This window comes from Molothrus aeneus, chromosome 8 (assembly GCF_037042795.1).
Source record: "Molothrus aeneus isolate 106 chromosome 8, BPBGC_Maene_1.0, whole genome shotgun sequence".
In the NCBI taxonomy this organism is placed as follows: domain Eukaryota; kingdom Metazoa; phylum Chordata; class Aves; order Passeriformes; family Icteridae; genus Molothrus; species Molothrus aeneus.
This window is the reverse complement of record NC_089653.1, coordinates 17,884,337-17,906,138: the sequence shown is the minus strand read 5'-3', so window position 1 is coordinate 17,906,138 and position 21,802 is coordinate 17,884,337. Positions and strand designations below refer to the sequence as shown.

At 43.0% G+C, this 21,802-nt stretch overlaps 1 protein-coding gene across 3 annotated transcripts; it reads right to left on the bottom strand.

Moving 5' to 3' along the window:
• Nucleotides 1-1,253: 1,253 nt before the first annotated feature.
• On the bottom strand, nt 1,254-19,717 carry ZNF488 (zinc finger protein 488). Of its 3 annotated transcripts, none has more exons than XM_066554861.1 (4): nt 19,634-19,717; nt 8,842-9,064; nt 4,722-4,950; nt 1,254-2,753 (listed from the first exon to the last, which is right to left on the bottom strand). In XM_066554861.1, the coding sequence occupies exons 2-4, from the start codon at nt 9,055-9,057 to the stop codon at nt 1,561-1,563; spliced, it is 1,638 nt and encodes a 545-aa protein (XP_066410958.1). In that variant the 5' UTR covers nt 9,058-9,064; nt 19,634-19,717; the 3' UTR covers nt 1,254-1,560. The 3 variants fall into 3 exon arrangements, with proteins under 3 accessions (XP_066410958.1, XP_066410959.1, XP_066410957.1); XM_066554862.1 differs by lacking the exon at nt 19,634-19,717 and adding an exon at nt 19,072-19,179; XM_066554860.1 differs by lacking the exon at nt 19,634-19,717 and having other exon boundaries at nt 8,842-9,265.
• Nucleotides 19,718-21,802: the final 2,085 nt, after the last annotated feature.

The window sequence follows — 21,802 nt, the reverse complement described above, 5'->3', positions numbered from 1 at the left end:
TTCCAGCTGACAGCCTAAGACTGTCAGTCTCCCTTTTTCATTCAGACGTACTTACATGCTGATACTTGCATTATCAGGCAAGGCATCATCATGGCAACTCGAAATTCTGTCCAGTATTCAAAAGCCACTGGAGTATATCATCAGTACAGTGGAACATATAGAGCATATTGAAATGTCCTTTACCCTCAGCTGGAAATGAATGGTTTCTGATCATTCTCTAACTGAAAGAGAATAGTAGCCCTTGATGAGGCAGGTGAGGTTCAAAGGCAAGCCACCAAAACATCAGACAACCTGAAAAAACACTATACAAGAGAAATGATTGTTGAAGAACAAAGTGGCATAAACTATCAAAATCAAGCCCCTAAATGGATTTAAAAAGTAATGAAAGGCTAATTAGATGGGCTGCAGTAACAATAGACAGTGTTTCCTCCCACTCTGAGCAGTATGAATTTACTGCTAAGACTCAGCAAAGCTCAAAAAAAAGTAGACAAAAGAAAAATGTCTCATGGACAGGCAAGAGAAAGAATATGCCACTTTCTTTTTTAAAAAGGTGGAATTGGCTCATGTAGAAACCAGAGGACAGACAAGGTGGTGCAATGCAGTGCAATTCGTGTACACCTGTATCATTTTGTGTTTCTCTTCTAGCAATTATCAGAACAGAGCCTATCATCTACAATTAAATTGTGCAGATTCTATCTATCAGTAGCTAATTTCAACTCAGATACCCTGCTTCCTTTGGTATATCCATAACCTGAAAACCACAGGCTGAACTCTACTCCCATCAGATCTGTCTGCCTACTAAAGTCACACAGGTCTTAGAATATTTGAAAACAGGTCACATTTTGATACAGACCCACGTTGATTTCACTGTGTAAAAGACATTTCAAAAACAGCAGAGCCTGGAACAGAACATGGATATTCTGCTTTACAAGTTCCATCCTCTTTGGCAGTCTGCCAGTCAGTTGTTTACAATCACAGATTTCAAACAGTCTAAAACTCAGGTCCCTTTCAAAGCCAAGGAGATGGTAAGATGTCAGTTTTTAACTTAAAAATTTGGTAAGAGAGCTGATTCAGCTAACATAAAGGAGTAAGAGTCCACCAATTCTGCTAGAAATAGTAACTTATCTTCTTTTGACATATAAGCTCTGATTTTTCTAATGCTTAAAGGTTTCTCATTCAATTAGGTGGTTGTTATTTCTGTATTTACGTTGTACTGCACAGACACAAGCAAATCAAATATAAGCAAAGACAACTCTGTTTGCAAATCTATAATTTTGTCCCTACTCTGCAAATTAACACTGCATGTGGATTCTTTTCACTATTTTATTTCCTCAAAAATAGGTTGACAAGGGCTAGGTTGAGTTTTCAAAACTTAAAACCCACACAGACTCTTGTAAACATTTAATATTTTTTTCGCAAAGCATCTATTATAAATTATTGTAAACAGTGATTTCCTGAAAGAAATTAATGTAAACTCAAAAAGAAATGGATTTAAGTGAACTATCATTCCCTTCTTCATCCAACCTGCGGGGTCCCTTAGTGACATCTGCCTGCACAGCTCTAATTATGAGAAGTCATGTGCCGGGATAAATGATGGCGTTCTCGGAAGTACTCGTGGCAAATGGGACACGTCAGCTTCTCCTCCCGCCTCCTCTTGCACTGGGATTCACTTGAGGAATATTCTTTCTTGTGATGAGACCGCATGTGGAAGACTAAATCAGATGTCATGCGAAAGGACAGGTTGCATTTGGCACACCAGTTCTGGGCAGCCACTCCAAAGGATGTGAAGGTGGGGGGAAGAAGAGTCAAGGAAGAAGAGGAGGAGGAGGAGGAGGAAGAGGAGGAGGAGGAGGAGGAAGTGGTGGTGGTGTTTTGTAACTGTCCTCCTGCTTGCTTGAGCCACGGTTCTGAGGTATATGGGAAAACATTGCTCCGAGTGATGCTTGTCTGCAGCATCTGAGCATTACACAAATCACTGACAAAGAACTTGGAATTGAGAAGACTGCTGCAGCACATGATGTCTGCGGTGGCAATGAAGCCAGACAGCTCCCCCAGGCTTTTTGTTGACTCACTCATGGGATGAGAGGAATTTACTGCAGCTCTTTCTGTTACGCACTTACTGGGCTTGCTGAAAGCACTCTTCTGTTCTCCTCGAGCTCTGGTGGGCCAAACAAAGGAGAATGCACTACCAGAGGAGTTCAGCAACACTTCCTTTGACACCTGCTCCTTACCAAGAGGGGCCGTGCCATCCTCCTGCTCTGGCTCCTGCAGTCTCTCATTCCTCAGCTTCTCTTTCATCCTCCTGACCTCAGTGAAAGCACTCTGCTTCTGCTCTAAAGCATCCTTCCTAGCTGACTGCCTCCCTGAACTAAGCTTCCTGAAACAACCAGCCAATGCATGCTCTCCCCCAACCTCTTCCTTGCCCCCACAGTTACGTTCCTCACTCAAGTTATTGGTTTTCTCCAACAGCACTGTTTTCCTGCTCCTGTTGCTCTCAGCCTCTTCAGATTTCGCTCTCCTTTCTCCAATAACACCATGTGCATCATCTTTACAAGCTGCCATTTTGACTTCCAGGTCCCTTGCCAGGCTGTGGAAATTTGTGGTCTGCTCAGCTAGGCTGCCCTTTTCAGTTTTAGGGTTCTGGAAGTTTCTCCATAGCAGAGCACTCTTCTCTGGGACACAGAGGAAGCGGACATGGGACAGATAGGAATGCTCACATTTAAAGACTCGGTCGCACTCTTGGCATCTCAACTCTGCAGAAACAAACAACAAGTGATGAGTTTTGCAAAGGTGGAATCATGGGTGGATGCAGATCCTGATCCTGTCATTGACACAAAAAACCAGGAACCCAGAAACCCCTCTTGTGTCATACAAGGTTACACATGGTAAAACTAATGCCAGGGCAGAATCAGGTCCCTTCCTGCTATGCAAAATGGTTCATTCTTATTTGCTTCCATGCTTCCGTGCTACTGGCAGAAATATTCCATTTAGACTTTCAAGCCTAAATTTTATTACATAAAATGTAATTATATTACATAAAAGTACATAAAATGGCCAGTACACCATGATCTAGATAAAACCATTTAGACTTTATAATGATTTGAAGTCTAAACCCAGATTTGGGTGTACATTTCTTAACTAAGTCACTGGCTTTCATTCAGGATGAATGTTAAACACTATGTATCCAAGCAATAATGAGTTTTAGACCAGGATTCAAAGATTTTTACATGACTCTCTATTTTTAGGATACTCTGGAAGTTTAATATTGTTCAAAAATCATCCAACCTTAATGCCTGAAGCCCTTACTCATGCTTATTTGGCAAGCTGTTATATGCCTTAAGGCACAAATGTCTATGGCACAGAAAATGATGTTCAAATTGAAACAATGCCAGTGATGGGCAGGAGGAATAAGGAACACTCTTTCCTTGTGGTCTTCAGACCTACTGCACCTCTGGTTCATTGGGATGATTGACTGCCCATGAACAGATGGTACAAAATTCAGCAATCAACACACAAATATGGTACACCTTAACCCTTGTAAATTATATCCATGTTACATTATTTCACCACACAGCAGTTTTACAATGCAAGTGATGCCAGACAGCACCTGAGGCCTGGGATACATAGGAAACTTCATAAATTGGTTGGGTAGAATGAAAAATTCCTAATTTGGGACTCATCACAGCTTACATCACTTCACAAACTACAGAAGCAGAACTTTTTATAAGAAAATAAGGCTGCTGAAATGGTGGAGCATTATACCTGTGAGTTTAAAGTCTTGAGTCTAGATATAGTGTTTCTTGTGCAAGTAACACTCTTCCCTGGTAAATCCAAAGGGCTGGCAGTGTGTGTCCACACAGAAACTAACAGAATACACTGAAACCAGCTGGAATGATTTAGTCAGTTCCTGCTATGAATGTGTCTGAATTAATTTAATACTCATTTACAGACAAGCACATTACCATATGAATTTGCTAATGCATATCTTTACCAACCTATGCCTTTACTAACAAATCTATATAAAATTTGTTTAAATCAACTAAAGGGAATGCAGAAAGGGTTTTCTTCCAGTCTAACCAGGTAAAATTTGGAAAAATGACAGCTGGAATCAGACTTGTATGGACCTGACTAACTTGCATGGTGTCTCTGTAATCTGGATTTTTAGTTTTGTAACAAATTCTAGGTCAACTTCTTTTGGAGCAATGAATTTCCAGCAACATCTCAGAAATTGAAGCTTGCTCTTTTCCTCATTTCCACTGTGTCCAACATTAAATAGGCAGACTGTGCTGCATGCAATACTGTTAGGTTTGTTATGTATTTTTAAAGATCTGCTCATTTGCAAGATTAAAGCTGAACACTAGCCTATACCTGATTTGTCAATGAGCTAAAAAAGGCCTATTTCCAACTGATACTTTAGACTTTTTAGGATTCTAAGTTATTGAAGTGCATAGATTTCCATTGCATAGCTCAAGAATTTCAGCATGAATCCCTAGTGCACCATCCTCTGCTAGAAAGTACCAATGAGAATGGCATTAAAAATGGCAAATTGTTTCTTGATCCGTGCCTCCAGCTCAAACCTCAAAGCAGAAGGTCTTTTCTCTTAGCAGACCAGCTAAGGATTTGCACATGTTTTGTGTTATTACAAGACAACCACATACTAAAGAAGATGCAGACTCCCTTCTGTCCTCAGTGACCCCTGCAACCAGCGATTCAGTACTTACCATTCTGGGGCCTCTGAGCTTTTATCTCATTGAAACCCAAGAGGCTGGAAAGCTCCTCATCATACCAGACAAGCAGCTCCTCATTTTTGCTGATTTTCCTGGTGGAGCGATAGTATAACTGACTGTTTTCCAAGTAAGCTTCCAAGTTCTGCTCCTTGCTGTGGGCAGCTGCTTGTACAAGCCTCATCCAAGGCAGTCCCGTGGGACTGTGCACAGATGTAACATCCACCTGTGAGACAGGACACAAAGAAGGGAAGTCACAGGTCTCGAGGCCCAAAGCAAGATTTGCATCCAACCGAAGAACAAAGCCTGGTCTCTGCCTTGCACTGAGCACATATGACAAAGCTGTGAGCCCAACACATGTGCCAGTGTCACCAAATCCAAAGGCATCCCAGGGAGAAGGCTTCCCCAGCGTGGGGGCTGAGAGCTCTGGGAATGCAGCTGTGTGGGAAGGAGGAGGGGACACCAATGTTCATGAGTAGCCTCCCCTGGCAAAGCCAGGCCTGCTGTGCTGGTCAGTCCCTAGCCCTGTCCTGTGCACACATCCCATGGGACTGTGCCAGGTGTGGATCACAGAGGCACAGGAGGTGAGATCCTCTCTAAGAAGGGGTCTCCATCCTTGGGATATGAAAAGGGGATATGAGTCAGGAGATGTGCCAGTGCTGTGACCTGGGGACTGAGAGATGTGCAGATCAGTGCGGTGTGAAACTGGGAATGAACATACACTCAGGACAGTTGCATGTGGAGTTTTTCAGTGACATAAGAAGATATAGATCAGAGGGTGTAAGAAAAGTTATGGTTATTTGATTCAATACCCCAAGTAAACATCTGCATATATGTTTGTCTAGATTACATAAAATACAGATTTTAATATATACAACTAAGAAGCACTTATATAATCTCTTTCTCTTTTTTTCAGAAATAAAATTATATTTTACCTTTACTGGATTAATTAAATTAATTTCAAGGTATCTAAACAGATAAACCTCATCAGATCAGTTTTTTTTGTTCAATAATTTCTGAGAGCTGCAACGGGTTGATTTGCTTTCAATTTGTGGGCATGCACATATACCAAACAAATTAAGTTTAAAAACATTTCTCAGGTCAGGCACTAAAAAGCTAAAAAAATAATATTAAGTCTATTGCTCAAATTAAATTTCTGTTCTGTATGTATATTACAGCATAGTCCTAAATCACATATAATTTTTACTCCATAGGTCTCCTGAGTCATTTAGTCACAGGTTGACAAGTAAATAATGTAAGTACAAAACATTTGGCATTGTCTTCCTCACACAGTGTGTGACTCCAATCTTAGTTACTTTATTACACGGAATAGGGAATTATTTATTTCTTTATAGGTTTTTCCTTGGTGTTTACCACAGCAGGTCTGTGCCCTCTGCAACATTTGAAAGGGAATATTTTCATAGCTTGAAGGTTAAAAACACAGGGTGGTCAAAGGCAACATTTATATGCATAAAAACTAATTTTTGAAGCACTAAGTAATTGTTTAGAAAGGAAGAAGTTTGCAAATGAAAAATGTCTAATGACAAGTATGATCTAAATTTCACCCCAAGCAATGTATAGCTCTTTGTTTTCCACTAATTGCAGGGCAGCCATTCTTTGGTATTTGGTACCAGGAACAGTATTTTGGCTAACTATTTCTCCGGTTTTAACTGACTATTACCTACGTGAAAAGTTTGATCACATTAGTAGCTTGGATACAAGAATGAAACATTAAAAAACCATTAGGATGAGAGTTATTTAGTGTAAGAGAGAAAATAAATTAGCATGGCCTGAAACTGGTTCTCTCTAAATGCCATGGCAATTAACAATGATTGAGAAATACAAGTGCCTGACAGCAACCCAGGAACACCCACCCACACACAGTGGCTGTAACTAACAGCTATGACAGAGGCTGTCATATTTTAGTTGCTGTGTTTCAGAAATTCCGAGCAGCCACCCGGTGCTCTAAGCAAAGTCAAAGGGAGCACAGTTCCTCCAGGACTCCAGGGAAAGAGCTCAGTCAGCTTCAAGTAGGTGAGGAGAGTACCAGATGTAAGGTAAGATCTGGGTGCTGCCAGCTAGAATCATGAACCAGCTTTAGTTTTTCCATGTGTTTAGAGACACTATAAACCCGGCAAATGCACCCTCTCCTGGATCGCCCAGATGGACCCTTTGCACCCATATATGAGGTAAGGCCTTCACAGCCCAGCATCTCAGTCAGAGCTGGGCTGTGGAGGAATGTGGCTCCCTTGGGAGATGCTGGAAGAGAAGAGAGAAAATAAGGCTTTTCCTTGAAACCCCCCAAGAAACTGTAAGGGGCAGAGGAATCAGTGAAAAGAGCTACCGGTGCCAATGGCTGCCAAGGCATCTTCTTTGCCCAAGTGTACAAACTGGGCCAAGGAGATCAAATTAAGGTCTCCAAGAAAATTAGGAAAAAAAGATTATGAAGTTCCCCTCTGGTCTAAACAAAAAAGCCCAAGATGATGAAACCCTTGTTAGAAATAAGATTCCCCAAAGTCTTGCAGGAGTGCTGATGAACAATAAGGAACAGAAATCCCAGTTGCAACGAATCCACCTTGCCAATTCATTTTCATGTGTGTTCTGTTTGTACTACACCCAGCAGAGCAAAACTCGCTTTTTGTTTTGCACTTCAGTGTCATGATGACAACATAGCATCATGATTGAATTTTTAATTATTTACTACACACACTTAGGAGCCTAATGGTAATTCCTGATTTCTGGGAGGTTTACTTTTAATTATGAGTAGTTAACAGGATATGGGACTACCAATTGCATCTGAAACAGCTACTTGCACTGAATTTCGTGTATTTACTGCCAAAAGACAGAGAGCTGAGCCAACTCAGGCATCCAATTTCATTGCTGCATAGCAATTACTTAGCTCAAGTGTAGAAAAACACTAAAGCCATCCCTCTAGAGGGCTCTTCCAATGTAGAAAACCTTTGAGGCTCTCTCTACAGTAATTCAAAACTCCCCGGAGAAATACAGAAATATTCCAAAAATAAAGCCTTACTTCAGGGCAGGTCTCTCTCCAAAGAGTTTGTTGGCCTCCTGGAGTACTAATAACACCGTCCAAGAAAGCAAATTTGTGCCAGAGACTCAAAACAGTCAGATAAACCCTGAAGCCTCTTCTTCTCCATCTTAATTTGCTTAAATCAGAAGTGTAGAACAGGTTATCTCCCAACTACTGTATCTTCCATATTACACATATGCCTTGGGATTTCTCTCCTCCAGAGCACAGGAATCTTAGGCAAACCTAGATCTCTCCCAGATCCATCCATGCCACAGAATATGGGAAATTGGCTTTCCTCACACTGTAAAACACCTCACTGTCTTCCTCTAGACCAACAGTGACTGAAAGGCACTCCAAGACCCAGAAAGCCAGGGTAAGTGATCAGCATGATAAACAGTGGCTATGAAACAAAAAAAAAAAAAAATTGGGGAACTAGAGTTTGAGAGTTAACAGTCCATTACAATCCAGGGGTTTCTGCCTTCCCTACAGTGATTGAAAAGTGTAGCTGTAACACAGACATTCAGATCTAAAGTGACTTTAGGAAGTCCACGTACTAACAGCAGTTAAGTTGTGGCTGCCCAAAGTGTGTGTGGGCTAGCTGTCTGACTGCCCTTGTGGTTTCACTTGTAAGGATAACTGAACACACTGGGGTAGCAGTTGTCTAGATATGCAAATAAATGCTGTGAATGTACCACCTGCACGAATCAGTGCAATGCCACAGTCTTCCCCCTCTGTTCTCACAAGGCTGTCACACCTCCTGATAAACCTCCTTTGTCCTGAAAAAAGCTGAACTAGAGATTACTGAACTGTTTGTCCCTCTTCCCTCGTATTCCAAGTCAGATCTGAAGCAGGCCATCAACCATCAGCATAGAAGTGGGACTTTGTATTCTTCCTGCAAAGGACAGAGTTTTCCTTAGGTCTTTCCAGTCTACAGCTCATAAATCAGAAATGCACTGGCCCTTTCTTTGAAGGAGCTGTTACTTGTGCTGAACAAAACAAAAACCTACCCCTTGCAAAGTTACCTTCTCAGGGATGGTGTACCTCTTTTGATAGGTCTAACATTACCCATTCATATTTTTCTCATACCTTAAATACATAGTGGATGTTCCGTCTGTCAGAACACTTGAGAGCAATGAAAGCTACAGTGTCCAGCAGGGTGTTCTGGAGCATGCATGGTCCAAAAACAACTTCTTCAGGGATGTCTTGTGTGGTATGAACAGTAGCCAGTATGTCTGGAAGATGGTGATGCAGAAGCTTGTTGTCACTTGTCCAAAGGAATTTAGGCAAAGAGGTAAGTTCCATTCTAAACCTGTAAAAAACACAAGAAATCACATTTGGCACAGAGACAGAAGTAGAAGGTGGCATCACTACTTCAAATACGAAGATTTCCAGGATCTGTAGGTGAATTGTTAGAGTATGCCAGGACATTGTTGCTTATAGAGTTTACAGCTTTATTAGCATCCAGTTCAGAATGAGAAAGTTTGCACTAAACCAAAGTCTTAGGTTTGTAAACAAGTGAATTACTCTTCCTGGAATAGGCAGACAGTCCAAGAGTTCAACCGCTGCTCTCTACAGACAGAAGTAGGAAGATCTGGGAAAAATAAGCAAAATTTTGAGTGAGTAGAACTCAGCATATTCTTAAGCATATTCTCAGATATCCTTCTTATTATTAATATTTTGTAGAAGTGTGAAGAAAGGTAGAGAAGGAGAACAGCAAAAAAATAAAGCAAGACTTTTGAAACATATTTTGAAAAAGCTGTGCTTTTTGTGATGAGTGCAACATCAGTCTAGTTTCTGTTTAAGCTGCTATGAAACCAGGAATAACCTGAACCCTGAGTCTATCCAACCATAACGCACAAAATTTGTGGAAATTCCTCAAAAGAATTATTTTCATCCTGCCTCAAAGTATATGTTGTCAGCTGTTGTTGAGAAAATCAAATCAGATTATGACTCTTTGCATAGTGATACGCCTAGCACAATGTTAGTAGAGATTCCTCTCTTTAGAGGATAAATTTTCCAGCCCTGAATGTAGAATAATATATTTGTCATTGTAGATGCAACTTCTGCAATATGAGCCACAATGTGAGAACTCAGTATGTAGCAAGGAGAAGACAAGCTTGAGTTATTTGTCATTCTAAGCCTCTCTGGGTTTCTAATAAAGATATTGCCATCTCCAGCTCCCAGCTGGAGGTCATAGAAAACCCCTCATTTACGCCATCAAGAGCTGGATCAGGTCCATTAGGCAGAGAAAATTAAAGAGAACAGCAACAAGCCCTGAAAGGCCTTAGCCTATTAAATACTGAGATAGAAGGGCTGAAGATCTAGTCTAATCTTTCTCACTCTCTGCCAACAGAATTGACTTGTTACTCACTGACTCATGACTTAAACTGAAGTGGTATAAAGTGCTCAGGAGAGTTGCACTGATTTAACTAAATCAGTTTCTAAATCAGGGTAGTTAATTCAGTATAATTTATTCCTTGTAGGCAAGGTCTAAGACCCTACCCTAAAAATAATAAAATACATGGTCAGACATTCAGTATGTATAAACATCAGAAGGAGGAAGGCCTAAACCAGACAACCAGACTGGGATAACACATGCCCTCTATCCAACCTCAAGCATCCCTTGAACTCAATATGACATTAAAGTTTGCTTGTTTCTAAATTACTTGTTAACTTAGTATGTGCTCAGACAAAAAATCCCCCAAACCTACATGTGTAACTGCCAAAGTCTCAAAGTGCCATCCTGGCAGCTGTGGGAGCACGAAATTTGACTCTTGCATGGAAGGGTCACTTCTGTGAAAAGCTGTGGGAAGGATGTGCTGTGATTACGCAGCAGATGGGACAGTGACCGTCAGCCTTGCTCCAAAGGCACTGGGAAGAGCCCTCTTTTCCAATCACGTGGCGAATGCACCATCTAGTGTCACATCTCAGCATCACACAGTGTCCCGCGAAGCAGGACAGCCCCATCTCCGCTGCTGTCCGTGCAATGTGCAGCCCCAGGTTCTGAGCACCCTGTCAGGCAGGAATCCTTTCTCTCCGGAGTGGGTCATTCTCTCTGCCAGCCTCTGCTCAAACAGCAGCTTGGGTGCCTCCTCAGCTACTGGGTTTGACAGGGTCTGGTCAGGGTTATGTCAGGTAGGGAGAGTCATTTAAATCTACAGTCTTGGCTTTTCACAGTGTTGGCTGAAGACGTGCTACTGGTACTTAGAGTGGAGAGTGGGGATCCTCTGCAACATCATTAGAAGAAAAAGGGTGAATCTTTTTCTGCAGTCTTCAAAGAGCATGAGAAAGCTCTTCCCTCTGCATCCACAAGATTTCAGCTTCTGTCACTAAGCCAAGCTCACCAGCAGAGGGATAACAGTGAGCAAACATGACTGTACTGCTTTCAAACCTGAGCTGCTACCTCTGCAAAGGGATGTGCTGCATCCTGTGGGTTTTCTGACCTGCCCTCGTTCAGGGGTCTCCATTCCAAAGTGCAGATTCATCCAGGGCAGAACTGGAACAAGTCCTGCCTCCTGCACAGGTGAGAGGTGGTAGGGGTTCTCTGGTAGCTGCTGCCCTTACCACAGAAAACTGAAATAGAGGGCACCTGCTGGATTGTCAGAGAGGATCAGCAGGATGTGACTACACTGTGGCACCTGCCAGTGCAGAAGGCTGTGTAATAGTCAATGCAAACCTCGTACCTTGAAACCACCAGCAGAGATCTCAGAGCTGCTGAAATACAGCAGCAGCACCCACAACACTCAGAACAGACGGAAGAAATTGGCTAGGAAAAAAAATGTGTAAATAGGCCAGAATATAAATCTGAAAAATCTGAAATTCCCCTCAATTTGGATGTAAGTTTGAATCTCTACATGTTTTTTATCTGGTTATAATCTAAAGCCAAAATTTCAGCCACAGTCAAGATGTTTAGAGGTTTTTTTTAATAAAACCTCCCTTAAGTTTTCAGGAACTTCAGACTTGAGCCTGAATGAGAATTCTACACCAAACCATGAACCCAGTACTTGAGGTCTTGTTTAATTACAAAATTTGGTTTCAATGCAAATCTCACACTTTTGCCAACAGTCTCCATAGTCAAAGAAAATTAATTAAGAACTTGGAAATGGAGTCATAATGAGAAATGGAGAAGATATGCTAGAATGCCTGCTATTATAATTTAACAGGCTGAAGTAGGTGAATCACTCACATTCTTCCCAGTGAGTGAAGAAGAGAGAAAATTCTCATAACAGAGAATGCCTGTTCCCCATGACTTCACACAACGGATTACTCTTGTCTTAATGCCATTGATCTCCACATTTTGGCTACCTCCTTTAATGAGCAATAAATCTGCTGTGCCTTCATTTCTTACAGATTCACTAGCTGTTGTACATATAACTTCATTCACTCTTCTACTACATAGCAAAGTTTACAGAACTGTACCACAGGCTTCATTGTGAAGGTCAGATCTTCAGCTCTGCATCCTGCAGGCAATGATATGCTTGCCTCAAACTGCCAGAGCTGGGAGTGCCATTGCTTCCCAGGACCCCCCCACCTACAACATGATCTTGCTGTTCCCACTCAGGTTCTGCATGAGCAGTTCCTATCCCTCTGGAATCACCCACAGACATCTCTGAGAGGCTGAAATAAAATGAATATTTATAGTGCTTTAGTAGCACATTAGACTCAGATCACCTGTTATGGGTACTCTCCATATTCTATCTGTCACAGATGGGAATTCTTCATATGGATGAGTTTAGGGACTTGCTGTTTAATAGACTCTTCATCCCCCAGACAGTATCTGATACACATATACCATGTCCCTGAGTGATGGATTTTGCATCTTGATTTCTGAGAAGTGTGACAGATCTGTCAAAGAACAAGGACCTATGGGCAGGCAACTCCCTATGGATTATGCAATTCTGAATGTTCCATCAAAAAGCACATTAAATAGATGATGCTCACAGCAAATGCTCCCAGCCTGCTTGCCTCCAGAACAGCACACAAACTGCTAGTCAGCTTTTGGTTTCCTGAGTGTTCTTCCAAGCTGGAACTCCAAAGATAGCCTTCTCCTAGTCTCTCCCCCTTTCCTAGCACTTGCATAGCATCCCATTAACTAATTAGGGATACAACTTCTACCTTCCTGAAATGTGTTTACATAGCTCCTGTACCTCATGAGAAAAACATGTTACCAGAGAGGAAAATAAAGGAATTTTCAGATCCCTGGTTTTCTACTGCATGGCCTTCAGATGTCACTGCAAGCTCTCCTAAGAAATGTCTGGAAATTCCCAAATGTAGAATGCCCAAATGCACTGAGTTGAGCAAGGACTCCCCTGAATTCTGTTTTCAAAGGACATGACCCGATTCTCCTTGCCACAGTGACCATACTGAACTGTGGCATCGTTTGGAGCTTCTTAGTGGCCCTAAAGGTACTGGTAGCCCTGCTCAGTATTATGATCAACTATGCAAGTGGGAAGGAAACAAATTAATCACATTTGCAAGAGGGGAACGGTTTCAGCCAGAACTTATTTAGCTAGTTCTGCTCTTCACAATCAAAAACACAAGCAGGTAATAAAAAGTATTTCTTAAAAATTAATTTGATTTTCAAAATTGTCAGTAACTACTTCACTTTCACCTTTACTTCCATTTTAACTGTAGATTAATTTGCATGTCTTTATATCACTTTCAGAGCAATTATCCTAGCTGGAAAAAAAATGGCACAGAAGATACTTTTAAAAAATAATTCAAAGTATTTGATCCTGGAAACCATCACCCCACTGTCTTCCCAACCATTTCTGTATCTACTCCAGACTTTCCCCAGAGCAGGGGTTAATGTAAACACTATAGCTCTGCGTTTCCCATGTCAACAAAACTGAAAGCAAAAATGAAACAGAAATATTAAATACTGGGGCCATCATTTCCTTCACCTTTTAACTTACTCCTTTCTGCTCCAAAGTGTGATGGCATTTTCCCTGAAGCACATAACCTGTGACAGTGCCACTGCCAAAACTGCCTTTGATTTCAATAGCAGGTCTGTTGGCCTGAGGAATCCATGATCAGACGTGCAGTGTCATGCATAATAAACTACAGAAAATAAAGGAATTGAGCTGATGCAGACAGAGTGGTTCTGTCTGCAGCATTTATTATTTTCTGTTGTTATAAGAAACTGAGGATTCTTTACACATGAGGGAAATTTCAAGGGAATACAAAATAGAAAAGTGAGAAAATCTATTCTTGGGTTTTATACAATTGCTTTTCTTCTATACCAGGTTTTCTTCTCCATTTATTTAAGTTGTGAACTGCAAAGCAGAAAAATCAAAAAACTGAAGGAAACTGGCAGGGAATCAAATAAAAGAATGGAGAATTCTTGCTTTAAAAAATAATCCCGGAACCCATGAAACAAATCCTGAAACCAAACCCTGTTTCCTAAATTCAATCACAAGCTGAGAAGTGCTTTAAAAGCATGAAAAGTCTAAAGAAGTAATGTCTTTTAGCTCACTGCTACTGCAAGACAAACTTTATGTGCTTCAGCTTGGGTGCAAGTCAGGTCGTTCTGAGCACAAAATTATTTCTTTGCACCTTCACTGCTGAAAATCCCATACACAAGAAGAAGATTGTACAAAAACACTTGGAGATACAGCTATGTGTTGCCATTCCCAGCCTTTATGGGATGAAGAAAGCCATCTGGGGGTTTGGTTTGCTATCACTCAGACAGATATTGTATCCCTAGCAGAGTATGCAAAGATCTTGGATTACCTTGGAAAGAATTTCTCTGCATTTAAAAAAAAAAACTACTCATATGTCACTCATTTCTGAGTCTCAGGTTTAGCAACCTGTCCATCTTTGAGATGGACATAAGACAACACACCCCGAATTTCTGAGCTTTGATTATGATCCTTCCTCTTCCCATTTTTACTGGTCACAATTTGAATCCCAGTGGTGATCCTGCAGAGAAGCAAGAAGGTTGCTGATCCACAGGTCCCTTTCCTTCCAGTGAGCCATGTCACATCCATGCATTAAAAACAGCCTAATTAGCACTGATGAGGTCAATGAGAGAACAATAATTAAACCTGGAAACTGGAATTTTTACCCTTTTTTTGCAGTCCAGGGCTACAGTTGGGGCATATTTTGAGTACCTCTCTTCTCAGTTCCTCACTGCTCTTGATGTACTGCTCATCTAACATATCCCCTGTTCTCCTGGCATGATTCAGTCACACTTGCCTGATGTGCTTACCTGAGCTAGGCATCTGGGAAGAAGTAGAAGGAAATACAACTATGCATCAAGGAGGAATTTGTTGACTGCAGAGATGAACAGAATCTGGAGGAATGGGATACAATCAGGACTGAACTAGCCTGATGCATGGAAGTGGTCTTCCCTTGGCATTCCAGGCCTCCCCAGCTTTCTTTCTTCACACTTCTCTGTACAGCAGCTGCACAACTCTAACCTGACAAGTACCTAAAAATAATGAGTAGAAACAGGGAAGCTCACTGCCTAGATTGTTCAGGAATTATGAGGAGGCAGCTCGGGGTGTGGAGTTTGGTGTCTAGTTTGAGCTTTTAGAAACTGGGCCCTTTTGAAGGTTTTATTGTGAATTAGAGACCTTCAAGTTTATGGGGTGCTCATGACTTTGTTATTGTATCATCCCCATACCTTCAGGGACCAGTTCTCCAGTTCTTACTATTTTAAGGCTGTGTGGTCTTCAAATTGTCTTCCATCATCTGAAATCCCCAGTACATGCAATGTAGGCTGACAGCTTTTGATGAACCATCATTATATCTTGGCTGGATACCCAGCCTAGTGAATCATGAAACTGCCAAATCTTTTTATTATGAACAATCTCTCAAACTTCTGTGGGAATAATGAAGAAGACAGAGCTAAAATTGCTGATTGGAAATGAACAAATACCTCAAGCTCCACATTTGCTTTCAACCAGTCTCGTGACACACAGGAACCATTTGGAATGGAAACTAAAAGAAAAGCTTTCAGGTCTGTTCTTATTTTCTCTGAGAATAGGGAAGTTGAAGTGGCCTCTCTCCTGATGGTAGCTGCCACACAGACACACAGACGTCCCTCTCCAAAGCAGATGAAGATACATTATGTCTCCAAGAGGATGCATTTTCCAGTCTCTACCCGATATCCAGGAACAAAATGCCTGGGATTGAGCATCAAATTTGGTTTGATGAGAAAATAACTGTGATTTGAACAAGTCCCAATACCCTCACCCCACTGGCTCTCAAATGGCAGCCCAGCACCAATGGGGTGCTGGGCTGCCGTTTGGTTTTTGGAATTTCCACACTGAACACCTATTTCTACTTCCACTCTCTTCCATGGCCAGAAATGCAGTAGGTAGGAAAGCAATGGGCTATCCCACACAGCTGGAAAGCCTGGTTAATACTCCCTTGTTGCCATGTGTGATGCATCAGTCTCTGCACAGTTCCCCATGATGCCTCCCTGGATTTAGCTGAAGGTTTTGAATCTGACAGAACATGAACAGGGCCACTGATGTCTCTGTTCCATCTCTTCCAGTGCTCAACTACAAGAAATGGAGTGCAAGCACTGGGAAAACTCTTGATACTTCAAACTGGACAATGAGCAACAGTAATAACATGCTGCATCCATTGGAAAGGATGAAGTACACTTATTTTCTGCAATCCTGGTAGTTCAAACAGACTGGGTCTAGGAATTTGGCCTCATGATGCATAAAATGTCAATATTCCTTTCTAGTTGGGTTGGTCCCAAGGACAGAATAAATGCTTCTGTCTGGCACTGTGTCTGATCTAATGGACCCTGTTGGATGGTACTGGGCTGTACAAGTCACTCATAAATCAGACAATCCACCTGTGCATAAAGAGGAGATGACTACAGCTCCATAGTCCACTGGCTTTCAAAGACTTTATTTTTGTGTGAAGGGCTGACTCTTCACTGGCTTACAGCTGCTCTATTTACTGAAGCAGTGCATTTATCCACCACTTCACTCTTGTGGTTTCAAGGCCTAAGACCTAAAAAACAGGGTTTCTGTAGGATAAAGGAAAAAACTGGGTTTCTGTAGAATAAAGGGAGCTTATTTTAATTTTTCAGCCAGGACTGAGGAATATCAAACTGTGAATGTTATGAATACATAATTTCAACTGCTTATACAGCTGTACATGCCATACACTGTATGGATACATTTCAGTTCAGAGCTTACAGTATCTCATATCCAGGCCTGAATTGTTCTGGTGGTCACCTCAGAGACTTGGTCTGGTTTTGCACCTGCTGCTCTGGCACTGTTCACCATTCAGCAATTGATATAATGCTCTGAAACATCACAGGAAGTTTGAATTTTACAGGGACATCCAAAAAGAACAGAAAGCAAATGTTATTCCATGAGAGGGGGAACAAAGAAGTCAACCATTCATCTGTCACACAGTCTAGGAAAGTTACTTGTCACACAGATGTGTGTGCCTGCTTTCAGCAAAATCCTTGATTCACGTAAACAGCAGCCCTGACCACAGTAATCTGTGCTAACACATTTGTTCTGACATAGATCTGTGCATTGGCTCCTTCACCCGGGCATCCATGCAGACAAAACCACCATTCCCTGTATGCAGCCACAGCAAATGGAGAAACAACAGCCAACCAAACAACATGATCCAAACACAAACAGCATGAATGAAACACAAACAGGCTGAACCAAACACAAACAGACTGAACCAAAATGTGTAACTTGTGAAAACATTCATAAATACTTGTCTTCCCTCTTCATACAATTCATATTGATGTCTCTTTTTCAGAAATTCTTCAAAGTTACTTTATCTGGTTCAATTTAAAGATACATTAAGATATGACCCTATTTAAGAGTCCTGCTATTCATTTTGGCAGCTTTAAAAAAAAAAGTAGTATCTGTTCAAATGTTTCTTTCTGACAGAAAAGCATATACATGTGGTGTGTAAGCACATACATAAAGATGGAAATATATCTACAAATATACCTGTGTTCATAGCTGAACATATAGCCATACATACACCTATTTAAGCCATACATACACCTATTTATTTTTTTGTGATTTTGCATGTTTATAATTTGTATTTTAAAAGAAATATTTTTAAACAAAGATCAGTTACTTCCACATGGCTGGTGCTGAAGATTTCTTCAACAGTACTAAGTGGCATTAACTTACATTAATCTTACTTACAATTGTGCCAAACTTACTACATGATATCAACTCCAATAAAAACAAGTGACAGAGCTGAAGGACACTATGCAAGGTGAAATTGTGGGAAGCAACATAAGTTATTTTTCACTACAATGAAACCTTTTAATTGAAAATGATTTTGTAAATTAAAACAGGTCTTACCTGAAATAGTTTGTTTTCCAACAAAATATTTTGTTCTTTGACCTGGTGTTTATCAATAGCAATTGCAGGTAACATAAGACTGTGCTGTAGGAAAATTATATTAACAGAATCACAGCATTACAGACATGGAAATATCCATCTGTAAATACTAGGAGTTATCCAACTAATTTCTTTTGCAAAATCTTTGGTACACTCTGTAATTCTTACACATAATTTATTTTTGTACTTTCTCATCTGCTTATATTACATTCAGCTAACAGGATCTAAATATTTTGACTTTACATTAATATTTCTATGGCTACAAAACTATTTTCTCTAGAAAATTATATCTCTGTAGAGTTCCATAAGGCAGCTTTAATTTGCTTTGAAATAATGGAAAATTGTTGAATACGAAAAAATAATTGCATTTTCAAATAACAGCTTATGCTTTGGTGTAGTTTTATACATTAAAAATCATAAATTTAATTACTCTACCGCCAAAATAAATTGCTCTATTCCTCTCTCTAGTACCAGTTATACTTAATACATGGTAACAAAAGCTGTCAAGTGTTACATTTTTAAAAGCCAAAAATAAGGGAAAGCTCCTGAGACAGAATTGATTATTCATTTGTGAATTTCATGCATGACTGCAACTGCTTTTTATTTGAAAGCAACTATACTAAAAATACAAAACTATTAAAAACTCTGATCTTCCAGCAAGTTTCTATTGACATTTCTTTCAACTAGTAGCTGTCAGTTCACAGAAAAAAAGTCATTAAAATGCTTCAAACATTTTCAGTGGACTGAATTCCTACAAAAACCTTTTAATATAAAGATTTGAAAATTTAAAGATCAATGTGACATTTTAAAGTGACAGCAATAGCAGCTCCTACCTTAAGTAAGAAATTTCTACTACATGAATATCCGTGATATAAGGAATACACACACACAGAGAATAACAATGACAGCTATTCCAAACAGAGTTCATCAATTTCATAAAAGCAATTAGACCCTAGGTAAGTACCTAGAACAGCCACGATGCTCTGATCACCTGTCGAAGTTGGAAGGCTGAGGAGCGCTGTAACCAATAAAAAGAGCAACTGATGCTCGAGAGTTCTCGGCGAGAGGAGAGAGCCGGGAGGGAGGAAAAGCGCGATTGCCGGCGGGGCTGCCGAGGGGGACCCGCCTCCCCCTCCGCTCGGCACGGCCCCGGCAGCCCCGGCGGGCACGGCCGCTCTGCCCGGGCTCCTCGCAGCCGCACCGGAGCGGGCGGCGGCACGGCCAGGGCTAGGCACCAGCCAGCAAAGGTCACCTCCGTGCCCTCACCTGCTCCCCGGCCACTCCCGGGCCCGTGGCAGCCCAGCCCTGTCCCTGTCCCCGGGCAGGTCCCGGCCGTGCGGCAGCGCCGGGGCGGCTCGGGGACCCCCGCGCAGGCCCCGGCCCGGCCCGGCCCCGGTAGCTCCGCGGCTCGGGGAGCGCAGCGCGCCCGGGCGGGACGGACGGTGCTGCTCCGCTTCGCCGCGCTCTGCAGGGGCAGCGGCCGCGCCGAGACCCCCGCCCGGCCCCTCTGCCCCGGCCCCGCTCACCTGGGGGTCCCGCTGCAGGGGACGGGGGATCTGCGGCGCCGGGGGTCCCGCCGCGCCCCTTCCCTCTGCCAGGATCCCGCTACGGACAAGTGCCCGCGCAGAGCTCACCTCAGCTCACCCCACCGCAGGGGCCGCCCGGCCCCCCAGCAGCCGCGCCGCAGCCCCCCGCCGCCGCACCGCCCCAGCACGCCGGCACCCTCCTCCCGCCGCGGCTCCCCGCCCAGAGCAGACCCCGGGAAACGCCTACCGCAGCTCCTGCCCCCGACCCGCGCTGCCGGCCAGGCGGAGCCCTCCCCCGGGAGCCGCTGCCGCCCCGCCCGCGGGGGCTCGCAGCCCTGGCCGAGCGGAAGGCATCCCGCAGCGGCTGCGGACAGCAGCGCGGGGGAGCCACAAGGTGGACGGGATTCCCCTTCTAACGGTACCATGAACCGAGGAGTTTCTTTTAAAGTTGGGGGCGGGAAACCACACACACGCACGCCGAAATAAACCAAACAAAACCATCTCCAAAGCCGCCTTCCCACTTGTCCTTTAGATCATCTGAGAACGCTTTTGAATCGAAGGCTCTTCTCGGAGCTGCAGGTATTGACAAGAGCCGCTTAAATAAAAACAATTGCTTCGTAGAAAATACTCTCAGGATAAAAATTAGGACTTTGAGGTATGAAATGATTTGTGGCACAGCTGGTATGCAAAATAAAACCATCAAACGTCTTGTCATAATCAAATATACCCTAAATCTGGACTAGCGACATTGCTTTTGAAAGATGTCGTTCCATATAAATGCCTTTAACGCCTGGTAGAAGATTTTTATGAACATGTTGACAAATGAAATAACCCGGGTTATTTGATTAGTGTCTGTGTAATCTGAATATGGGCTTGTATCAGGAAAAGAAACGTCAACCCTTTAATGCTTTTGAAAGGATGGATTTTCACTGCAATTGAAGAGTAATCTTATACCAATAATGAGGGCGAACCACTCTCGCTGTGTTCTGTGATACAGGGATTATAGAGGATGAACTCAAGAGTTCCTGTTCTCTTTTAAAATTCAGCTCGGGCCGAAGGAACAGCATTGTTGAGGGCAGCGGGGGTTTGGTAGCAGCCCAGCCACCCTGGAAGCTCTGCATCCTACCTCCCGCCCAGGAACCGGTGTGGTGGTGGCATCTCCTAACACTGCTTGGGAAACATCACCTGATTTGGGATGCAGGTGTCAGGAAACTGGGATGGACAATTCCCACTGCACTTCATACCGCAAGAATTTATAATTTTGCAGCCTTTATGCAAATAGCAACAGAAGGTGTAAGAAGGAACCATTAGATGTGGTCACCTGCCTTACGGGAGCTTGAAGCACTGTGAGACAGTACACTGAGGTAACCTGTGCCCCAAGGAGGGTGAGATGCACACCTTACAGTCAGCTCTCCTAGTGTTTGATGTGATTTTCCTTCGAGCAAGACACGATCAAATGGCTCCGAGTGCCCGGGTCACCGGCCCGGCCCGCCCCTCCTGACCCCACACAAACCTCGCTCGGGCTTGGGGCCGGACAGGCCTGCCCGGGGTGTGACAGCCGCTCGGAAAACCTGTCTTGTTTGAAACAGAAGGCTCTGGCTCTGCAGAGGCGGGCCCCAAGCTCCCGCCGCGCCCAGCCCTCCTGGCAGGGGATGGAGGAGCAGGGAAGGGGCCCTGGCAAAGACACAGCCCCACATTCCCCAGGGTGTTTCTGCCCAGCACCGACCGAGGGAGAACTCAGCCGTGTCCTTGCTTTTACATACGCCCACCTAGCATTAAAACATGCCCTCTCGTCGGGCCCTTTGGAGGAGGCAGATGAGCAGGCCATCTCTCTTTGCACAATCATAGGATATGTCAGAGCCTAGAGAAGGGCAGTGCACATTATGGAAAAATAGTGATTTTTTTCTCGGCAGTGCCTCGCTTTGCTTTGGAGACTCCCTTGAAGTCTTACGTCTTATCGCGAAGTCTTACAATACAATCTGATATTCTCGAGGCACCGAGGGAATCTGACGCTACGAGCATTTTTATTTCGTTTTGAAAGGCTGCGTTGTGTGCGGGGAAGGACGGCTGCCGCGGGCGGGGGGTGCCGAGTACCAGGCGGGCTGCGGACACTAGTGGGCACCGGCGAGGCCGAAGCCCGGCGGCGCGGGGGGAAACGAGGGATTCCTA